Source organism: Oncorhynchus kisutch, linkage group LG9, assembly GCF_002021735.2.
Source record: "Oncorhynchus kisutch isolate 150728-3 linkage group LG9, Okis_V2, whole genome shotgun sequence".
Taxonomy (NCBI): domain Eukaryota; kingdom Metazoa; phylum Chordata; class Actinopteri; order Salmoniformes; family Salmonidae; genus Oncorhynchus; species Oncorhynchus kisutch.
Window position 1 is genome coordinate 22697434 of NC_034182.2, and position 18767 is coordinate 22716200.

Below are 18767 nucleotides of genomic sequence, written 5' to 3' on the forward strand. Positions count from 1 at the left end.
ATGCCATGGCTAACATACGTGAGTGTGTGCGCTCGTGCGTCCAGCACTCAGAATGTCAAGTTTAGCACAGAATGCCAAGACTTATAGTCATAAAGTGCAGCCTATTCAATTTGAAATAAGTGAGAATAGACAAATCAGTCCAGTCTCATATTCAAAATGCCAATAGCAGCGTATTGATTTAGCGGCATGTGGAATCTGAATTGATTTGAGAAAGAATAGGCTGCACTTTATGACTATAAGTCTTGACATTCAAATTTGACATTCTGAGTGCTAGACATGCTGGGAACAGACTTTTCTCTCTCTCTTTCCCTGCCTTCCCTCTCCCCTCTCTCCCTCCCTCCCTCCCTCCCTCCATCCATACCTTCCCCTCCCCATCTCATCCTCTCTCTCTCACTCCCCCCTCTCACCAGTCTGAAGGCCAGCCAATCATAGCAGCAGTGTTTGTAGTCTCATTCCATCTCTCTCTCCTTCCTCTACCTTAACTCCAATCCTCCCTCCCTCCCGCCATCTCTCACCAGTCTGAAGGCCAGCCAGTCAGAGTGGCAATGTTTGTAGTCTCCGTCCATCTCCAGGGGCAGCTGCTGCCTGTCTATATACTGCTGAAGGACCCCTGTCCCTCGCACCGTGTGCACCTACACAGGACACAGAGAAAAGAACATCAGATTCTGGGAAAGAAGTGATAAAGGGTCAGAATCTAGAAGACTGTTCACACTACTGAGCCAAACGGAGCCAAGCCAAATCAAGCTGTATGTACTGAGCTGGTCTGGTTACGCATTGACCATAGTTGCTGGAACTGTGATGAAAAAGGCCATGTGAAAATAAAATATTTGAGCCAGTCAAGTTTGGGTTGGCGCAGTGGTTTGAAAAAGGTACAATTCAATAAATATTACAACTTCATTTTTTTTGTGCTTTTGTTTTGTTTTGCCTTGTCATTTTTGTTGTTGTTGGGGGGTTACAGCTACAATATTCACATTATTTTACACCGTTTATACCATATGTACCTGCAGGCTGCCACTCAAGAAAATAAACAAATAAATACAAACAAAAAGAGGTGGGCCTACACCTCCAACTACCCATCCCATTCCCCCCTGCCCAACATGTCTCCGTCCAACCCCCCGCATCTACCCCTTCCCACCCCGCCTAGCAACACAGGTTGGTTGTTAGTCCCAACCCCCCATACCTCTATCTATCCATCCCGCCCCCCCAGCTCCTCCACCACTCATCCCCTCGAGAGATAGAACTTCCCAGGAGCTTTGGTCTCTGATAAAGCATGTAAGATATGTAATAGACGACAGAGGTTATCTGAGAATAATCTTTTTTTTTAACTTCTTGGTGACAGGGGGGCAGTATTGAGTAGCATGGATGAATAAGGTGCCCAGAGTAAACTGCCTGCTACTCTGTCCCGGATGCTAATATATGCATATTATTAGTAGTATTGGATAGAAAATACTCTGAAGTTTTGTAAAACTGTTTGAATGATGTTTGTGAGTATAACAGAACTCTTATGGCAGGCGAGGTTTGTAGTTTTTCAACTCTTTGCCATTCCAATATACAGTGTAAATGGGGTCATATTGCACTTCCTAAGGCTTCCACTAGATGTCAACAGTCTTTAGAACTTTGTTTGAGGCTTCTACTGTGAAGTGGGGGCGAATGAGAGGGGATTGAGCCAGGTGTCTGACAGGCTCTGACGCTTCGGTCACGAGAGAGTTAGCTCTCGTTCCATTGCTTTTCTATTCTCTGGTTGGAACATTATTGAAGATTTATGTTAAAAACATCCTAAAGATCGACTCTATACTTAGTTTAACAAGTTTCTACGGGCTGTAACGGAACTTTTCATTCGATGTTTGGCTGGACCTGAACGCGCGTTTGGATTTGATTACCATTTGTTTACCATAAAAAAAAGAAGCCATTTGGACATAAATAGAGTCTAACTCCATGGATTGCAAACTCTCCTCTCTGTCTGATCAATCTATTTAGTTACATTTTAACTTGGAAGAGAGTAGTCGCTACCCTATTCTGAAAGAAGTGTTTGTTGAGCACGCTCTAACGTTGATAACAGCTTTTCCAATTCTGATATATTCTTTAATTGGGATTTATTCTTCCCAGATGCAAATACATTTGCATAGTTTTTAATAAAACCTTTAATGGCATCACATAGAATCTGAGGATCATCGACTGCATTTTTGTTAATCATTATAAATTAATTCAATTCAATTTCAAATTGTTCACAGAATGTAGGATTTTGTAGTAAGCAAACATTAAAGTGCCATATTGTGTCTCGTTTAGGAGATTCTGAAATGTGTATCTGGCAGTAATAAGCATGATGATCAGGCTCATATGTCGTATTTCTATTTTCTTGATTAAAACCTCTACGGGATCGGTGTCCTTCCACCGGGACGGTTGCGCTAACATGTGCTAATGTGATTAGAAACAAGAAAGTTTCCCAGGACATAGACATGTCTTACACGGGCAGAAAGCTTAAATTCTTGCTCATCTAACTGCACTGTCCAATTTACAGTAGCTATTACACGGAGAAAATACCATGCTATTGTTTGAGGAGAGTCCACATCAACAAAACACTTTTATTACGGCAAATGTTTTGATACATTCACCGCTGAAGGTAAATATTGTTAAAGCTAATTTTCCATCATGTATGACCTTCCTGGGAGTGTGTAAATATACATTTTGTATTACCATATAATTTTCTCTATAGTTATGTACTTGAAAATGTATCAATTGACCAATTCGGCACATTTGGGCAGACTTTATACAAAATGTTGGATGTATTGCAATGCTTCACTGGATCAGTCTGAAACTTTGCACATACATTGCTGCCATCTAGTGGCCAAAATCTAAATTGCTCTTAAACTGCAATATTATATTATGGCCTTTCTCTTGCATTTCAAAGATGATGGAAAAAAGAAAATAAAGTTTTTTTTGTTTGTATTATCTTTTACCAGATCTGATGTGTTATATTCGCCTACATTAATTTCACATTTCCACAAACTTCACCGTGTTTCCTTTCAAATGGTATCAGTAATATGCATATCCTTGCTTCAGGTCCTGAGCTACAGGCAGTTAGTTTTGGGTATGTCATTTTCGGTGAAAATTGAAAATAAAGGTCTGATAGAGGAGTAGATAATAGTACAAAATCGATTTGGAAGAATGTTTTGTGCCTGTTTGAATAGAAAGTGTACTCTTTTGCTATAGGGTTTAGAGCTCGCCAGGCATCAATGAGGTTGTAATCAGAGAGTATACTGAATGTTGTACTACCTGTGGATTGTAGTTGGTCTTATTAGATGTATCCCTCATGTCCAGATTGGCATTCATGTCTGTCCCCATAACAAGTTGGAATTCAGTTAATTCGATCAATATGCTGTTCAGAGAATCAAAAAACGTAGGATCATATGATTCTGGAGCATACAGATTAATAAAGGCAATTTTCTTTCCACTATGGATACAGTTAAGGAAAGTGATTCTGTCTTCTTGGTCTTTGCCTTTACTAAGGATGATGATTTCGAGTTTGTTATGTATCATTATGATTACACCCTTAGTTTTTTGGGGGCTGCCAAAATAGCTTTCAGTTTGTACAAATGTGACTCATTTCAGGAAACTAGACATATGTCGCACATCACTAGTTCTATATTTTTCTATCAAAATGTGGTTTTTTTTGCAGATTTTTTTTCAGGAATATGTATACTTTCATGTGCCTTAATATCCATCCATAAATACGAATAAAATTGTTAAATTACGAGCCTAGTTTTTTTGTTATTGGCCTGAATTTAGCAGGCGCCATCGACAGATGAGTTGGAAAAAGTGATGGGCTACTTTCTGCACATTCCACGGTCAGTGTGACCTGGAGTGACTTGACACAACGCATGCCAAACAAGATGTAGCTACAAACAAAACAGAGTTAAATGGTTCCAGTCTGCTGTGAAGTGTTCATCCATGTATATGGGTAAGAGTTTAGCTACATTTTCAGAAAAATTTCAAATTTTGTCAAAAATGTGTTTTTCTTGCAAGTTAATGTGTGAAATATATTTCAAAAAAAAAAAATCCCGCTTTCCGTTAGCGGAACCAGTGTCCTAGACAGGTTGGGGCGGCAGGATAGCCTAGTGGTTAGAGCGTTGGACTAGTAACCAGAAGGTTGCAAGTTCAAATCCCTGAGCTGACAAGGTACAAATCTGTCATTCTGCCCCTGAACAGGCAGTTAACCCACTGTTCCTAGGCTGTCATTGAAAATAAGAATTTGTTCTTAACTGACTTGCCTAGTTAAATAAAGATAAATTAAAAAGCGTACTGTTAATTAGCTTGCTGGCTCGCTAGCTGACATGACGTGTAGTAATATTATTTGAATCAGAAACCCATTTGCATTGCTAGTTATAGCCTAATGTTAGCAAGCTACTGTAACATTGAACCTAGTTTGTAAGCTTTAGCTACCTGCAAATTCATACTACAGCTATGACAATGTTTGTATTGGTAAAAGTATGAGTTGGGATTATACCAGTTCATTGTTTAGCTAGCTAGCTACCTAGCTAGCTACATGTCTAAACAAAAAGACTCCACTTCGGCCGGATTATTACATGACCCATCACATTAGCCAGGTGTGTCTGGGGGGTGATTACGGCCATCTACTGTATTTCATGAACATGTGTACATGTCTAGACAATAGTTTCCCATCCACTCAGCTAGATGTGGCTGGGGGGTGGTCGGGTAAGTGTGTCGGGTAAGCGTCATCTAATAGTTATAAAATATTTTTACCTGGACACTTTCTGTTTTTGAAAAAACTACTATGCAAGTAACCAATTCAGTGTACCTTTTACACCTTCTGTATCCTGTGCATGAACTTAGCCCCACCCATCTCTTTAATGATTACGGCTTAAGATGGTGTGAACGATGCTGAATGGGTGTGTAGACAAAGACAAGCTCTCCAGTAGGTGTACCAAAACATTCGAGGGCCATTTTCTCAGAAGTGGGGTTACAATTTGATTCATTTTCAAAGCAGAGTTTCTTTCCAATTGTTCCTCAACTGCAGTCTCTACTTTTATCCAATGCAAAAAAAAAACTATTTCAACATAAGACCGAGGCGGTCCATCACAAAGGTTCCCTATTCCATGTGTGTACTTTTGGTGCAGGTGTGTTTCTTGGAGCATTGCTTCTGTATGTCAATATGGTTTCTAGCTAGAATATCAAGACGGCTGAAACACTTGATAGACATATTAAGGCCTTTCAAATTCCACGAGAGGATAGCTAGTTTTGCCATAGTTTTTCTAAAATGTAATTGTTATCTTTAGTGTTAATAAGCCCATGGGATGTAAAATAGTTTCATAGTCCACAGCAACAATTGCCACTGAAGGGATGAGTAGGGAGGATGAAGGATAGTCCATTTTATAAAAACATATGACATCGTTTTCTATTAAAGTGACATGGGTCAAATGGAGTGATAATCAAATCAAATCAAATTTGATTGGTCACTCAAACTTATTTAACCAATGTTATTGTGGGTGTAGCGAATTGCTTGTGTTGATGAGACACGAGAGAAGTGTGTGTGTGTGTGTGTGTGTGTGTGTGTGTGTAGTCACCTCTACTCCCTCTAGACTGTGTGTAGATGACTCCTGGTGCTGCTCCTTCACCAGAATGAGGACAGAGCCAAGACCTCCCGGGACCACAGCCTGGAACGCGCGCGCGCACACACACACGCACACACAGACGTACAAACACACATTAGAGACGCCCTCTCAACATAAACACATGTCTACATATAAACACATACAGTACATGTATAAACACTCTTAGCACTTCAACATTTAACTCTTTCTCACCTGTAATTGTTTCAGTGCAGCGAGGCAGAGAGCGGAGGGAGGAGATTGTCTACTGTCTACTATTACTGTTAGGCCTCGCTCTTTAGCAGAAGAGCTGATTGAGGGAGAAAGAGATAGGGGGAGAGGTGAAGGCGGAATAAAATGAAACACCTAACTTCGAGTTTCAGTTTCTGTCAAAAACAACTATAAAAACCACTATATAAAGTGTCATAGCTAGCTCAAATCAAAATCAGGTGAAATAAAATGTTATTTGTCACATGCTTTGTAAACCACAATTGTTGACCAAAAGTGAAATGCTTGCTTATGTGCCCTTCCCAATAATGCATAAAACATTTTTTAATTAGAATAAATACACTATATAGAGAAGCTGACAGTAGTGCTATGAGTGTTACGCTATAAAGGGTCCCCCAGACGAGACTGTGATATGGACAGTTTGCCATAGTGACAGAATATTACCGGGTGATCCTGTGATAACAGGCCAAGACACGGCCCATCTCGTCCGCACGGCAACCGTCCTCTGGGAGGTGCGTTTCAGTGACAACCACAGCCCGTCCCAGCCTGTCCACCGTACCTACAGACAGAGAGAGGGTGGGAGGAGGAGGGGGTAGAGAGAGAGAGAATAAGAGAAAGAGAGACAGAGAGAGAGAGAGAGAGAGAGAGAGAGAGAGAGAGAGGATGAAAGTGGATAATTGCAAGAGTGTTGAAGGGTGGATAAGTATGAATAAAAGGAAAGTAAGGGTAAAGGGATGGAAGGATAGTAAATGAGATGGATATAAAAGATGACCCACCTGTCAACATCAGCTTTCCTGATTGGAGGAGTTCTGTGTCCAATTCCCTTAGGAGAGGAGGGGCTTTAGGTGATAGGCCATTTGATAGGTCAGGAGATGTCTCTGCCCCTAACTCCTCTGTAGAGTGGTTAGATAAGGATGTGCCTGATTGGCTAGTAGTTGTGTCAGGTGAGACTTCTGATTGGACAACCTGGTTTTCTGTTGGTAAAAGCAAGAATAGGCATGAGAATAATGTATTCTAGCCATATACTTTTTTGATCCAATTGACATAAAAAGAAACTAAAATCTAACCTGTATTGCTTTCCCCAATCTCAGCTTTTTCTTGTCCTTCATTGACTGGTGTGACCTCTTTATCCGCCCCCTCAGGCTGCTGTGTTGCCTCTGATAGGTTGGTTGTAGTGATTGGCAGGTTGGTTGTCGGGGAGATGGCGGGACCACGCTGAGGTGTTTTACTTGGTGGTTTGGAACCGGCCTGGTCTCGAGTCTTCTGGTTGCCACGACACCCACTTTTAGCCTTCCCCTTTCCCCCTCTCCCTTTCCTCTTCCTCCTGAGAGAGAAGATACAGTGATGTCATACAGGGATGTAATACTGAGTGTGCGGTTAATAGTTATGGTTGATTCCTACAGATGTAGGATCTTCATTTGATCACCCTGTTGCTGGAGAACATTCCTGCAATGTAAAACTAGTAGTGTAATTGAGGTTCTAAAAAAATATAATCCTATTAATTACAATCCACATAATAATTCACATTAATTTAGTAGTGTACAAATGATGTACAATGATATTATAATTATAAATCATTTGTACACTACTAAATGACAGCAAGAAGCCCAAAACGATATAGTATTTGATAAAAACATCAACATTTTAAATCTTGATTATATTGGGATACGATCACATACGTTTCTCTATTTATGTGTGGGAATACATGAGAACATATTTCCTAAATTAAAATCACTTGGAGCTGATTTCCTGGTGATTTTACAGTATTTTATGTCCAACAACGAAAATCACCTGTATTAGACCGTCACTATGGCCACCAGGGGTGGAAAGACCTTGGATCATTGTTACTCTAACTTCCGCGACGCATATAAGGCCCTGCCCCGCCCCCCTTTCGGAAAAGCTGACCACGACTCCATTTTGTTGATCCCTGCCCACAGACAGAAACTAAAACAAGAGGCTCCCACGCTGAGGTCTGTCCAACACTGGTCCGACCAAGCTGACTCCACACTCCAAGACTGCTTCCATCACGTGGACTGGGAGATGTTTCGTATTGCGTCAGATAACAACATTGACGAATACGCTGATTCGGTGTGCGAGTTCATTAGAACGTGCGTTGAATATGTCGTTCCCATAGCAACGATTAAAACATTCCCTAACCAGAAACCGTGGATTGATGGCAGCATTCGTGTGAAACTGAAAGCGCGAACCACTGCTTTTAATCAGGGCAAGGTGTCTGGTAACATGACCGAATACAAACAGTGCAGCTATTCCCTCCGCAAGGCTATCAAACAAGCTAAGCGCCAGTACAGAGACAAAGTAGAATCTCAATTTAACGGCTCAGACACAAGAGGCATGTGGCAGGGTCTACAGTCAATCACGGACTACAGGAAGAAATCCAGCCCAGTCACGGACCAGGATGTCTTGCTCCCAGGCAGACTAAATAACTTTTTTGCCCGCTTTGAGGACAATACAGTGCCACTGACACGGCCTGCAACAAAAACATGCGGTCTCTCCTTCACTGCAGCCGAGGTGAGTAAGACATTTAAACGTGTTAACCCTCGCAAGGCTGCAGGCCCAGACGGCATCCCCAGCCGCGCCCTCAGAGCATGCGCAGACCAGCTGGCCGGTGTGTTTACGGACATATTCAATCAATCCCTATACCAGTCTGCTGTTCCCACATGCTTCAAGAGGGCCACCATTGTTCCTGTTCCCAAGAAAGCTAAGGTAACTGAGCTAAACGACTACCGCTCCGTAGCACTCACATCCGTCATCATGAAGTGCTTTGAGAGACTAGTCAAGGACCATATCACCTCCACCCTACCTGACACCCTAGACCCACTCCAATTTGCTTACCGCCCAAATAGGTCCACAGACGATGCAATCTCAACCACACTGCACACTGCCCTAACCCATCTGGACAAGAGGAATACCTATGTGAGAATGCTGTTCATCGACTAGAGCTCGGCATTCAACACCATAGTACCCTCCAAGCTCGTCATCAAGCTCGAGACCCTGGGTCTCGACCCCGCCCTGTGCAACTGGGTACTGGACTTCCTGACGGGCCGCCCCCAGGTGGTGAGGGTAGGCAACAACATCTCCTCCCCGCTGATCCTCAACACTGGGGTCCCACAAGGGTGCGTTCTGAGCCCTCTCCTGTACTCCCTGTTCACCCACGACTGCGTGGCCACGCACGCCTCCAACTCAATCATCAAGTTTGCGGACGACACAACAGTGGTAGGCTTGATTACCAACAACGACGAGATGGCCTACGGGAAGGAGGTGAGGGCCCTCGGAGTGTGGTGTCAGGAAAATAACCTCACACTCAACGTCAACAAAACTAAGGAGATGATTGTGGACTTCAGGAAACAGCAGAGGGAACACCCCCCTATCCACATCGATGGAACAGTAGTGGAGAGGGTAGCAAGTTTTAAGTTCCTCGGCATACACATCACAGACAAACTGAATTGGTCCACTCACACAGACAGCATCGTGAAGAAGGTGCAGCAGCGCCTCTTCAACCTCAGGAGGCTGAAGAAATTCGGCTTGTCACCAAAAGCACTCACAAACTTCTACAGATGCACAATCGAGAGCATCCTGGCGGGCTGTATCACCGCCTGGTACGGCAACTGCACCGCCCTCAACCGTAAGGCTCTCCAGAGGGTAGTGAGGTCTGCACAACGCATCACCGGGGGCAAACTACCTGCCCTGCAGGACACCTACACCACCCGATGCTACAGGAAGGCCATAAAGATCATCAAGGACATCAACCACCCGAGCCACTGCCTGTTCACCCCGCTGTCATCCAGAAGGCGAGGTCAGTACAGGTGCATCAAAGCTGGGACCGAGAGACTGAAAAACAGCTTCTATCTCAAGGCCATCAGACTGTTAAACAGCCACCACTAACATTGAGTGGCTGCTGACAACACACTGTCAATGACACTGACTCAACTCCAGCCACTTTAATAATGGGAATCGATGGGAAATGATGTAAATATATCACTAGCCACTTTAAACAATGCTACCTTATATAATGTTACTTACCCTACATTATTCATCTCATATGCATACGTATATACTGTACTCTATATCATCGACTGCATCCTTATGTAATACATGTATCACTAGCCACTTTAACTATGCCACTTTGTTTACATACTCATCTCACATGTTATACTGTACTCGATATCATCTACTGTATCTTGCCTATGCTGCTCTGTACCATCAGTCATTCATATATCCTTATGTACATATTCTTTATCCCCATACACTGTGTATAAGACAGTCGTTTTTTGGAATTGTTAGTTAGATTACTTGTTCGTTATTACTGCATTGTTGGAACTAGAAGCACAAGCATTTCACTACACTCGCATTAACATCTGCTAACCATGTGTATGTGACAAATCAATTTTGATTTGATTTGATTTGAAGTGTACTATATCCATATGTGAAGGAATTGTACCTGCACACAAAACTGTATTACATTCAGTGCTTCATTTGAGCCAGATCCTGCCGGAACAGGAACCGGGGTCTCTCAATTTTTCACTGTTTCATTCCGGAACCCATTGGCCAGGATGCGGTACCTCTCGTGGCATGAAAAATGATTTTCTCTGTTTGAAATGTAAAAATTTGAATAAAATAAATCAGAGTTAATTCAAGTTGCCTTCTCTGTAATTCTCCTGCTTACTAAAAACATGTATTTCCTTACAGAATTATAGCAGCAGGAAAGATGTTGGAGGTTTTGCAGCACCCCTGATAAATTGAAATAAATCAAATAATACACCAGGAGTAGGCCTATAATTTAGCCACTGAGGATCAATAGCATATTTTTTTTATGGCCTAGCTGTGGATTGTGTGTAGCCCAATCAAAGGCCTACAGCCAGGAACACATGGCAAATCTGTCAGTGAACAGCATGCAGCCAAAACAAAATTTCAAATACAATCACGGGAAACCCAGGTTGGAAAGCAAATGGATTCTGCTGAAAAGAGAAGACTAATCTGTCTGTAGCAGTGAAGGCTCCTCAGAGGACAAAGGGAAGGACCATCCTCCTCAGTGAATTTAAGATAAATAAAACATTTTAAACATTTTAAAAATTCAAATTTTTTAGATAAAACTATGCTAAATATATTCACATCACCAAATAATTTATTAAAACACACTGTTTTGCAATGAAGGTCTACAGTAGCCTCAACAGCACTCTCTGGGGTAGCACCATGGTGTAGCCAGAGGACAGCTAGTTTCCGTCCTCCTCTGGGTACATTGACTTCAATACAAAACCTACGAGGCTCAATATTCTCGTCCCCTTACATAGACTTACACAGTAATTATGAGGATGTCCTCAAACCTATCAGAGCTCTTGCAGCATTAACTGACATGATGTCCACCCAAACAAAGGATAAAATAATAAATCTAATACTGAAAGCATTAGCTACAACTAGATAGCACCGCATCGGATAACAAGTGGTGAGTAGTTGACTTAAAGAGAGAGAAAGACAAAAGTTGAACAGTTTTGAACAAATTAATTTCTTCAAAAATGAAGGAGAAGCAAGAGAGAGAGAGAGAGAATGAAGCTAGCTAGTTTAGCCTACTCAAACAGAGAGTGATGCTATGTTAGCTAGCTGGCTATGACTATCCAACATTGGAACTCTTCCAAGTCAAGGTAAGCTTTGGTTTTATACATTTTTGCCACCGGGGCTTGCCGGTGTTACTGCTTGCTGTGCACTGTACTGCATGATTTTAGTGGGGACTAATGCGTTAGCTCTAGGAGCTATGTCGACTATGACATTAGATAATATGGTGACAACGATGTACAGTTGAAGTTGGAAGTTAATATATACTTAGGATGGAGTCATTAAAACTCATTTTTCAACCACTCCACAAATGTATTGTTAACCAACTATAGTTTTGGCAAGTCGGTTAGGACATCTACTTTGTGCATGACACAAGTAATTTTTCCAACAATTGTTTACAGACAGATTATTTCACTTATAATTCACTGTATCACAATTCTAGTGGGTCAGAAGTTTACATACACTAAGTTGACTGTGCCTTAAACAACTTGGAAAATTCCAGAAAATTATGTCATGGCTTTAGAAGCTTCTGATAGGCTAATTGACATCATTTGAGTCAATTGGAGGTGTACTTGTGGATGTACTTCAAGGCCTACCTTCAAACTCAGTGCCTCTTCGCTTGACATCATGGGAAAATCAAAAGAAATTAGTCAAAAAAATTGTAGACCTCCACAAGTCTGGTTCACCCTTGGGAGCAATTTCCAAACGCCTGAAGGTAACACGTTCATCTGTACAAACAATAGTACGCAAGTATAAACACCATGGGACCACACAGCCGTCATACCACTCAGGAAGGAGACGCGTTCTGTCTCCTAGAGATGAAAGTACTTTGGTGCGAAAAGTGCAAATCAATCCCAGAACAACAGCAAAGGACCTTGTGAAGTTGCTGGAGGAAACAGGTACAAAAGTATCTATATCCACAGCAAAACAAGTCCTATATCAACATAACCTGAAAGACCGCTCAGCAAGGAAGAAGCCACTGCTATTAAAACGCCATAAAAAAGCCAGACTACAGTTTGCACATGGGGACAAAGATCATACTTTTTGGAGAAATGTCCTCTGGTCTGATGAAACAAAAATCGAACTGGCCAGAGTGACCATCGTTATGTTTGGTTGAAAAAGGGGGAGGCTTGCAAGCCGAAGAACACTATCCCAACCGTGAAGCATGGGGATGGCAGAATCATGTTGTGGGGGTGCTTTGCTGCAGGAGGGATTAGTGCACTTCACAAAATAGATGGCTTCATGAGAAACGAAAATTATGTGGATAAATTGAAGCAACATCTTAAGACATCAGTCAGGAAGTTAAAGCTTGGTCGCAAATGGGTCTTCCAAATGGACATTGACCCCAAGCATAATTCCAAAATTGTGGCAAAATGGCTTAAGTACAACAAAGTCAAGGTATTGGAGTGGCCATCACAAAGCCCTGACCTCAATCCCATAAAATATTTGTGGGCAGAACTGAAAAAGCGTGTGGGAGCAAGGAGGCCTACAAACCTGACTCAGTTACACCAGCTCTGTCAGGAGGAATGGGCCAAAATTCCCCCAACTTATTGTGGGAAGCTTGTGGAAGGCTACCTGAAACGTTTGACCAAAGTTAAACAATTTAAAGGCAATGCTACCAAATACTAATTGATTGTATGTAAACTTCTGACCCACTGGGAATGTGATGAAAGAAATAAAAGCTGAAATAAATCATTATTTTTACTATTATTCTGACATTTCACATTCTTAAAATACAGTGGTGATCCTAACTGACATAAAACAAGGAATTTTTACACAGATTAAATGTCAGGAATTGTGAAAAACTGAGTTTAAATGTATTTGGCTAAGGTGTATGTAAACCTCTGACTTCAACTGTAGGCTGTGTGTAGCGGATTGCGGTTATGATACGAAACTTGGAAAAGTTTTTCGCCTGGTCACAGACAGCTGTTGTATTGTGCACTGAAGTCCACAAGTGAAGGGAAAAGGTGAGAGGAGGAGAGTGCGTAGATGCGGGAAGGAATTATACAGCAAGCAAAGTGATCATGATGTTTGTATGTGGCTGCTATGAAAGGGAACTGTGTTTGTGTGTGATCAGAGGTGTATTCATTCCGCCGATTCTGTTGAAAAATGTTTCTCAAATGGAAGCAAACTGAATGAAACGGGATAAACATACCTGAATTTGTCCAATAAAAACGTCTGCAACTGGACTAATGATTACGCCCTAGATCAGCTAGATGCAGGCAAGAGTGTGCAAGACAGTATCTGTCACCTTGATTACTCACATTTTTCTTTCGACCTATGTTGTAAACTTTCATTCGTAAGCTAGGTTGTAGCAACATCATGATGGGTATAGGAAATGTAGTAGGCTAAACCTCTCGATGTTACATTGAACTGGGTGAATGGAATATGAATGACAGTCATCCAATATGCTGTAATAGAAATAAGGCCACACAAATCAAATAAAAAATATTAAATGGCACTGATGGCCACTGGTCTGTAGGGTACAAAATGTGTTATTCATTTCCAAATAGAGCTGTTGAGCGAACAGCATTGTTTTACAAAGTAAAACATGCAGGTGAGTGAGCTGCGTGTCAGTGGTTGAGTCAGTGAAACTGGATTTCTTTTTTAGGACTATCATTTCCTCCTCATATTGTACAATATGTTGATCCACACACCTAGGCCTAGACTATTGATGGATTGAAGACAGGGTTGTTTTTAAATGATCTCAGATTCTCAGTTTGTGAGTGTCAAAGTAGCCTGCCATTTTGATCGTTTTGCGAGGTATTTAAAAAAAGATTCTGATAATGTCGCCAGTCATCTAAAATGGGCCACATTTTCCCACGTGTGCAACTTCTGCAAGCGCCTCTACTCTACTGCTCTATGCCAGCACGCAAAATCACCGATAACGCATGCGATGCTTTATTATTGCTTTAGCATTAAAGGTGATCTTTTTTTTCAAGTGTTACCGTATCTCAAGAGCAACCCAGGTCATCCCCCTCTCGGCTCACTTTTTGTTCCGACACCTCCCAAGTTACAAATTAAGCATCTTTATAAGAAGTTATGAAGTTACCTGGGTGCCCTGAATCCTCCCGTTTTTACTTCCTTTCCTCGAGGACACACTCCTATCTCCTCCGTCTTTCCTTCAGCCCTCTCTTCTGGAGTCGTTGCTCCCTTTGGGTCAGCGTCAGTACCGGGTCGAGAGAGAGAACGTTCCGTCCCTCTGTGTTCTGTCGAGTCTGCTGTTTTGTCTGGTACACAAGAGTCACTAGTGGAATGTCTTCCTTTCTGGGTTTCAGATCCATCTGCTAACGGGCTGTCCACATTCTCCCCATTTCCTGGAATATCAATCAATGGCCTCGCCGCATTCTCCCCACTTCCTCGTGTGTCTGTAGTGGGCATGGTGTCGCTGTCTCCACTCAGTGACTTATCAGTATCCTCAAACACAGATTCAGAGCGAGAGCTTTGATCCGATTGGCCCTCTACAACATGCGCTGCTTTGGGATTTGTTGTCTCGCTCGCTACCAAACTGTTACTTCCATGGCTGTCCCTGCATGGTTGTGTAACGTTACACCCACTGCCCTCCCTCTCCCTGCCCACCCCGGGCCTCCTCTCCTTGGACGGACCATCAAAATACAGCCCCTGGCTTCCTAGGCCTTCTGGGTCTTTTCCGAGGGCCTGTTTCTCCCCTTCGTCACAGTTCTGAAGCGAGGAGGGGTACGACTCAGACCGTCTCGCTCGGCCTACATCGATAACTCTAGGAAGGGGGCGGGGGGGTAACCAGTCCCCCCGGTGGGTCACAGAGTCCCTCTTACCCCCCAGGATGCCCCTACTGCCCCCGGCTGCGTCCAGTCGCCCGTACCCCCAGGCCTTCCCTCTGCGGAGCTTGATAGCCTTGCTCCTCCTACACAGCGGCAGGGTCTTGGTCTTACAGATCCCATGCATCTCCAGGTACCTCTGCCTGGGGTCTGTGCCGCCGTCCGGACCCCCCCTGGGCTCCAGGAGTTCCACGTAGTCCCCATCACCAGCCATTTGGTGATGCCTCGTCGTCCTCCCTAACCCATCCTCGCTGCACCGTCGGCGGGGTAGAACGGCCTCTGCATCTACACTGTCTGGAGGTAGGTCATCGTCTTCTTCGTCCCAGGAACAGGAGTCTGGTTCTCCAGAGGAGGAGCCCCCCCAGCCACCCAGGCCGAGGCCCACCACCGGGGTGAGGTCGGTGGTGTGGTCGGAGACGGAGGTTGGGTGGTCAGCCATGGTAGTCAGGTCGTCCGATGGGTTATGGATGAACTTGGGGTAGACCACCTCCTCCCACGGTAGGCGGACCACCCCGTCACACGTACTGACCAGACACGTATCTAACCCTCCACCTCCTGAGAAAGAGAGAGAGGGAGGAATGAGAGGAAGGGAGGAGGGAAGGAGAAATAGGGGAAAGATAGGAGAAAGGGAGCGCCGGAGAGAGGGAGGGGGAAGAGAGGGGGAGAGGGAAGGATGGAGAAAGAGGAAAGGGACAGACAGAGAAATTCATACACTCTCTTACATCAACCCCTTTCTCCTTTCCCACACTCCCTTGTTTCCTCCCTCCCTTCCTTTCCTGCATCTCGCACCTTCTCTTTTGTAGCCCCTCTCCTTGTTGACACTGTGCAGCCACTCTGTAGTGAACACCAGGGGGTGCTGTGACTCGGGCACCAGGACCTCTTGGACGTTGCGGCCCCCGGGGGCCAAACACTTGAGGGCCAGGCGGGGGCAGCGTGTGGAGAAGGGAACCACCTGCAAGTAGAAGTCGGTACTGCGCAGCAGCCTCCAGTCCAGAGTAGAGAGCTGGACCACAATCTTCTCTCCGAGGCAGAGGGGCCAACCGGAGTGGAGGAACAGGCAACCCAGATACTGAGACTGGAAGAGAGATAGAGAGAGAGAGAGAGCGAGAGAGAGAGAGAGACAGAGAGAGAGAGAGAGAGAGAGAGAGAGAGAGGGAGAGAGGGAGAGAGAGAGAGAGAGAGAGAGAGAGAGAGAGAGAGAGAGAGAGCGAGAGAGAGGGAGAATGAGTCAGTAAAATATTGATGTATAGTCAGAATATCTAGAATGAGAATTAAAACAGGGCGGACACTGACCAGCAACCAAGACCGAGACAGGAACAGAGCAAAACAGAGTCAAACAGTCAAACAGGCATGAGAGAGTCAGAGACGAGTCACATCACAGAGATTCTGAGAGAGAGCCAAAGAACTACTATGAAATACCTAAAGAAACCAGCACTGCCTCCCACGAGAGTGTCAATATCCCATAAACTGCACCACAACAGATGTAAATCTATTCTGTACCTACCTACCTACCTTATTCTCTGCTCTTCCTTCCCTTCCTCTGTGTGTCATGCTGTGAGGACTAAACTCTGTTAGAATCCCTTGGTTGTTCTCATTCCCCAATTAGCCAATGACATGTGCCCTCTCCCTCCCCCCTCTGCTTCGATTCATCCAATGTTCCCCGACTCACGAGACCATTATCAAATTATATTCCTGGCCCTGCTGCCCCCTCTTTCTGCATCTCTCTCTCTCTCTCTCTCTCACTCTATTTCTTACTCTCTCCCGTTCTGTCCTATTCTGTTCATTGACATTGGAAACTCTTATTCTCAACATAGACCCCCACATCTCCCCATCCCCCACACATAACATAACTTCTGCATTCCTCTGTTTTGAGTATCAATCCCTCACTCATGTTTTTCTGTCCCTCTATCTACCCCCCATCACCCACACACACTCTCTCCTCCTCTTTCTCCTTCAATGTACCCCAGTGTTCTGCCCCACTCTCCTTCCCCCCCATTTCTCAATCAGTTCTCTCTAGTCGGCAACTCGCACACGCACTTTCCCACAGTGAAATGACTGCCCCCCTGTCCATTCTCTCCCTCACTCCCCCACACCCTGGGCCCGGCTCCCAACCCCCATCTCTCTCTCTCTCTCTTTCTCCTCCTCCTCCCCCTCCCTCTTCTCCTCCCTCTCTCCCAGTGCACAGCAGTCACATATGGAAATAATTATTACCATGACTCATGCTCCTACTCCCGTCCCAGGCTGCTTCACCGAGCGACAATGAAAACAGAGACCACTTTGAGTGCGTGTGTGAAAATCACAATGTGGGAGAATGTTCCCCAATGTGTGTGTGAAAGAAAGAATGTGTCCAGGTCTGTTTATTTGTGCATTTGTGAGAGAGGGAGTTACGGAGACTAAAGTGGGCGACAATGTGCAGGCGTGCATGTGTGTGTATGTTTACATGTCTACAAATACAGTAGATGGTGTTACGTTGTGGGGAGTGGCGTGTGTGTGTGTGTGTGTGTGTGTGTGTGTTTGTGTACTCACACAGGCATGCTGCTGTAGTTTGTGAAGAAGGTGTTTTGCTGGGATGAAGTAATCCAGCAGGTACCTCAGACTGTCATGCTGATAAGTCGACTCTAACACAGAGAAAACCTGCACAGATAGGCAAACACACACACACACACACACACACACACACACACAGACACACACACACACACACGTAAGCACACATGTGTAAGCAAACATGTAAACATCTGTGTATGTGTATGTGTATGTGTGTGTGTGTGTGTGTGTGTGTGTGTGTGTGTGTGTGTGTGTGTGTGTGTGTGTGTGTGTGTGTGTGTGTGTGTGTGTGTGTGTGTGTGTGTGTGTGTGTGCGTGCGTGCGTGCGTGCGTGTGTGTTTACCTGAGAGAGGAGAGGCGGGGCTGTGCTCTCGAAGGGGGGGTAGAGGGACGAGAGAGCCCCCTGCACACAATCTTCCACTGCCTCTGAGCCCTGAGAGAGAGAGAGAGAGAGAGAGAGAGAGAGAGAGAGAGAGAGAGAGAGAGTTAATCCATAACCGGACATTGAAAGGCTGCTGCTATGTCTGTGTTTGTGTTAAACAGCTGGCTTGTCCCACTCACAAACGCACACACACAAACACACGCACAAAAAACATACACACACACACACATACACACACGACTTCCTGTTGCATGGTCTGGGGAGTGTCAAACAATTCCTGGAGTTCCAGTGAACGCTAGAGCTGAGCCCCAAATGGCACCCTATTCCCTATATATTCCCTATAGTGTATTACAGTACCAGTCAAAAGTTTGGACACACCTACTCATTCCAGGGTATTTCTTTATTTTGACTATTTTCTACATTGAAGAATGATAGTGAAGACATCAAAACAATGAAATAACACACATGGAATCATGTAGTAACCAAAAAAAAGAGTTAAACAAATCAAAACATATTTTATATTTGAGATTCTTCAAAGTAGCCACCCTTTGCCTTGATGACAAGTTTGCACACTCGTGACATTCTCTTAACCAGCTTCATGAGGTAGTCACCGGAAATGCGTTTCAATTAACACGTGTT

At 44.0% G+C, this 18767-nt stretch overlaps 1 protein-coding gene across 1 annotated transcript in view; it reads right to left on the reverse strand.

The window, feature by feature from the left end:
* LOC109896354 (uncharacterized) overlaps positions 1-18767 on the reverse strand; it is a 32302-nt gene that overhangs the window by 3154 nt on the left and 10381 nt on the right. Inside the window, exons 2-11 of the mRNA XM_031832157.1 lie at positions 18090-18179; positions 17726-17833; positions 15989-16274; positions 14455-15754; positions 6902-7158; positions 6611-6808; positions 6279-6393; positions 5823-5916; positions 5583-5672; positions 516-632 (exon numbers count right to left, since the gene is read on the reverse strand). Of these exons, the coding sequence (XP_031688017.1) occupies positions 516-632; positions 5583-5672; positions 5823-5916; positions 6279-6393; positions 6611-6808; positions 6902-7158; positions 14455-15754; positions 15989-16274; positions 17726-17833; positions 18090-18179 (2655 nt within the window). The remainder of the gene's footprint in view (positions 1-515; positions 633-5582; positions 5673-5822; positions 5917-6278; positions 6394-6610; positions 6809-6901; positions 7159-14454; positions 15755-15988; positions 16275-17725; positions 17834-18089; positions 18180-18767) is intronic.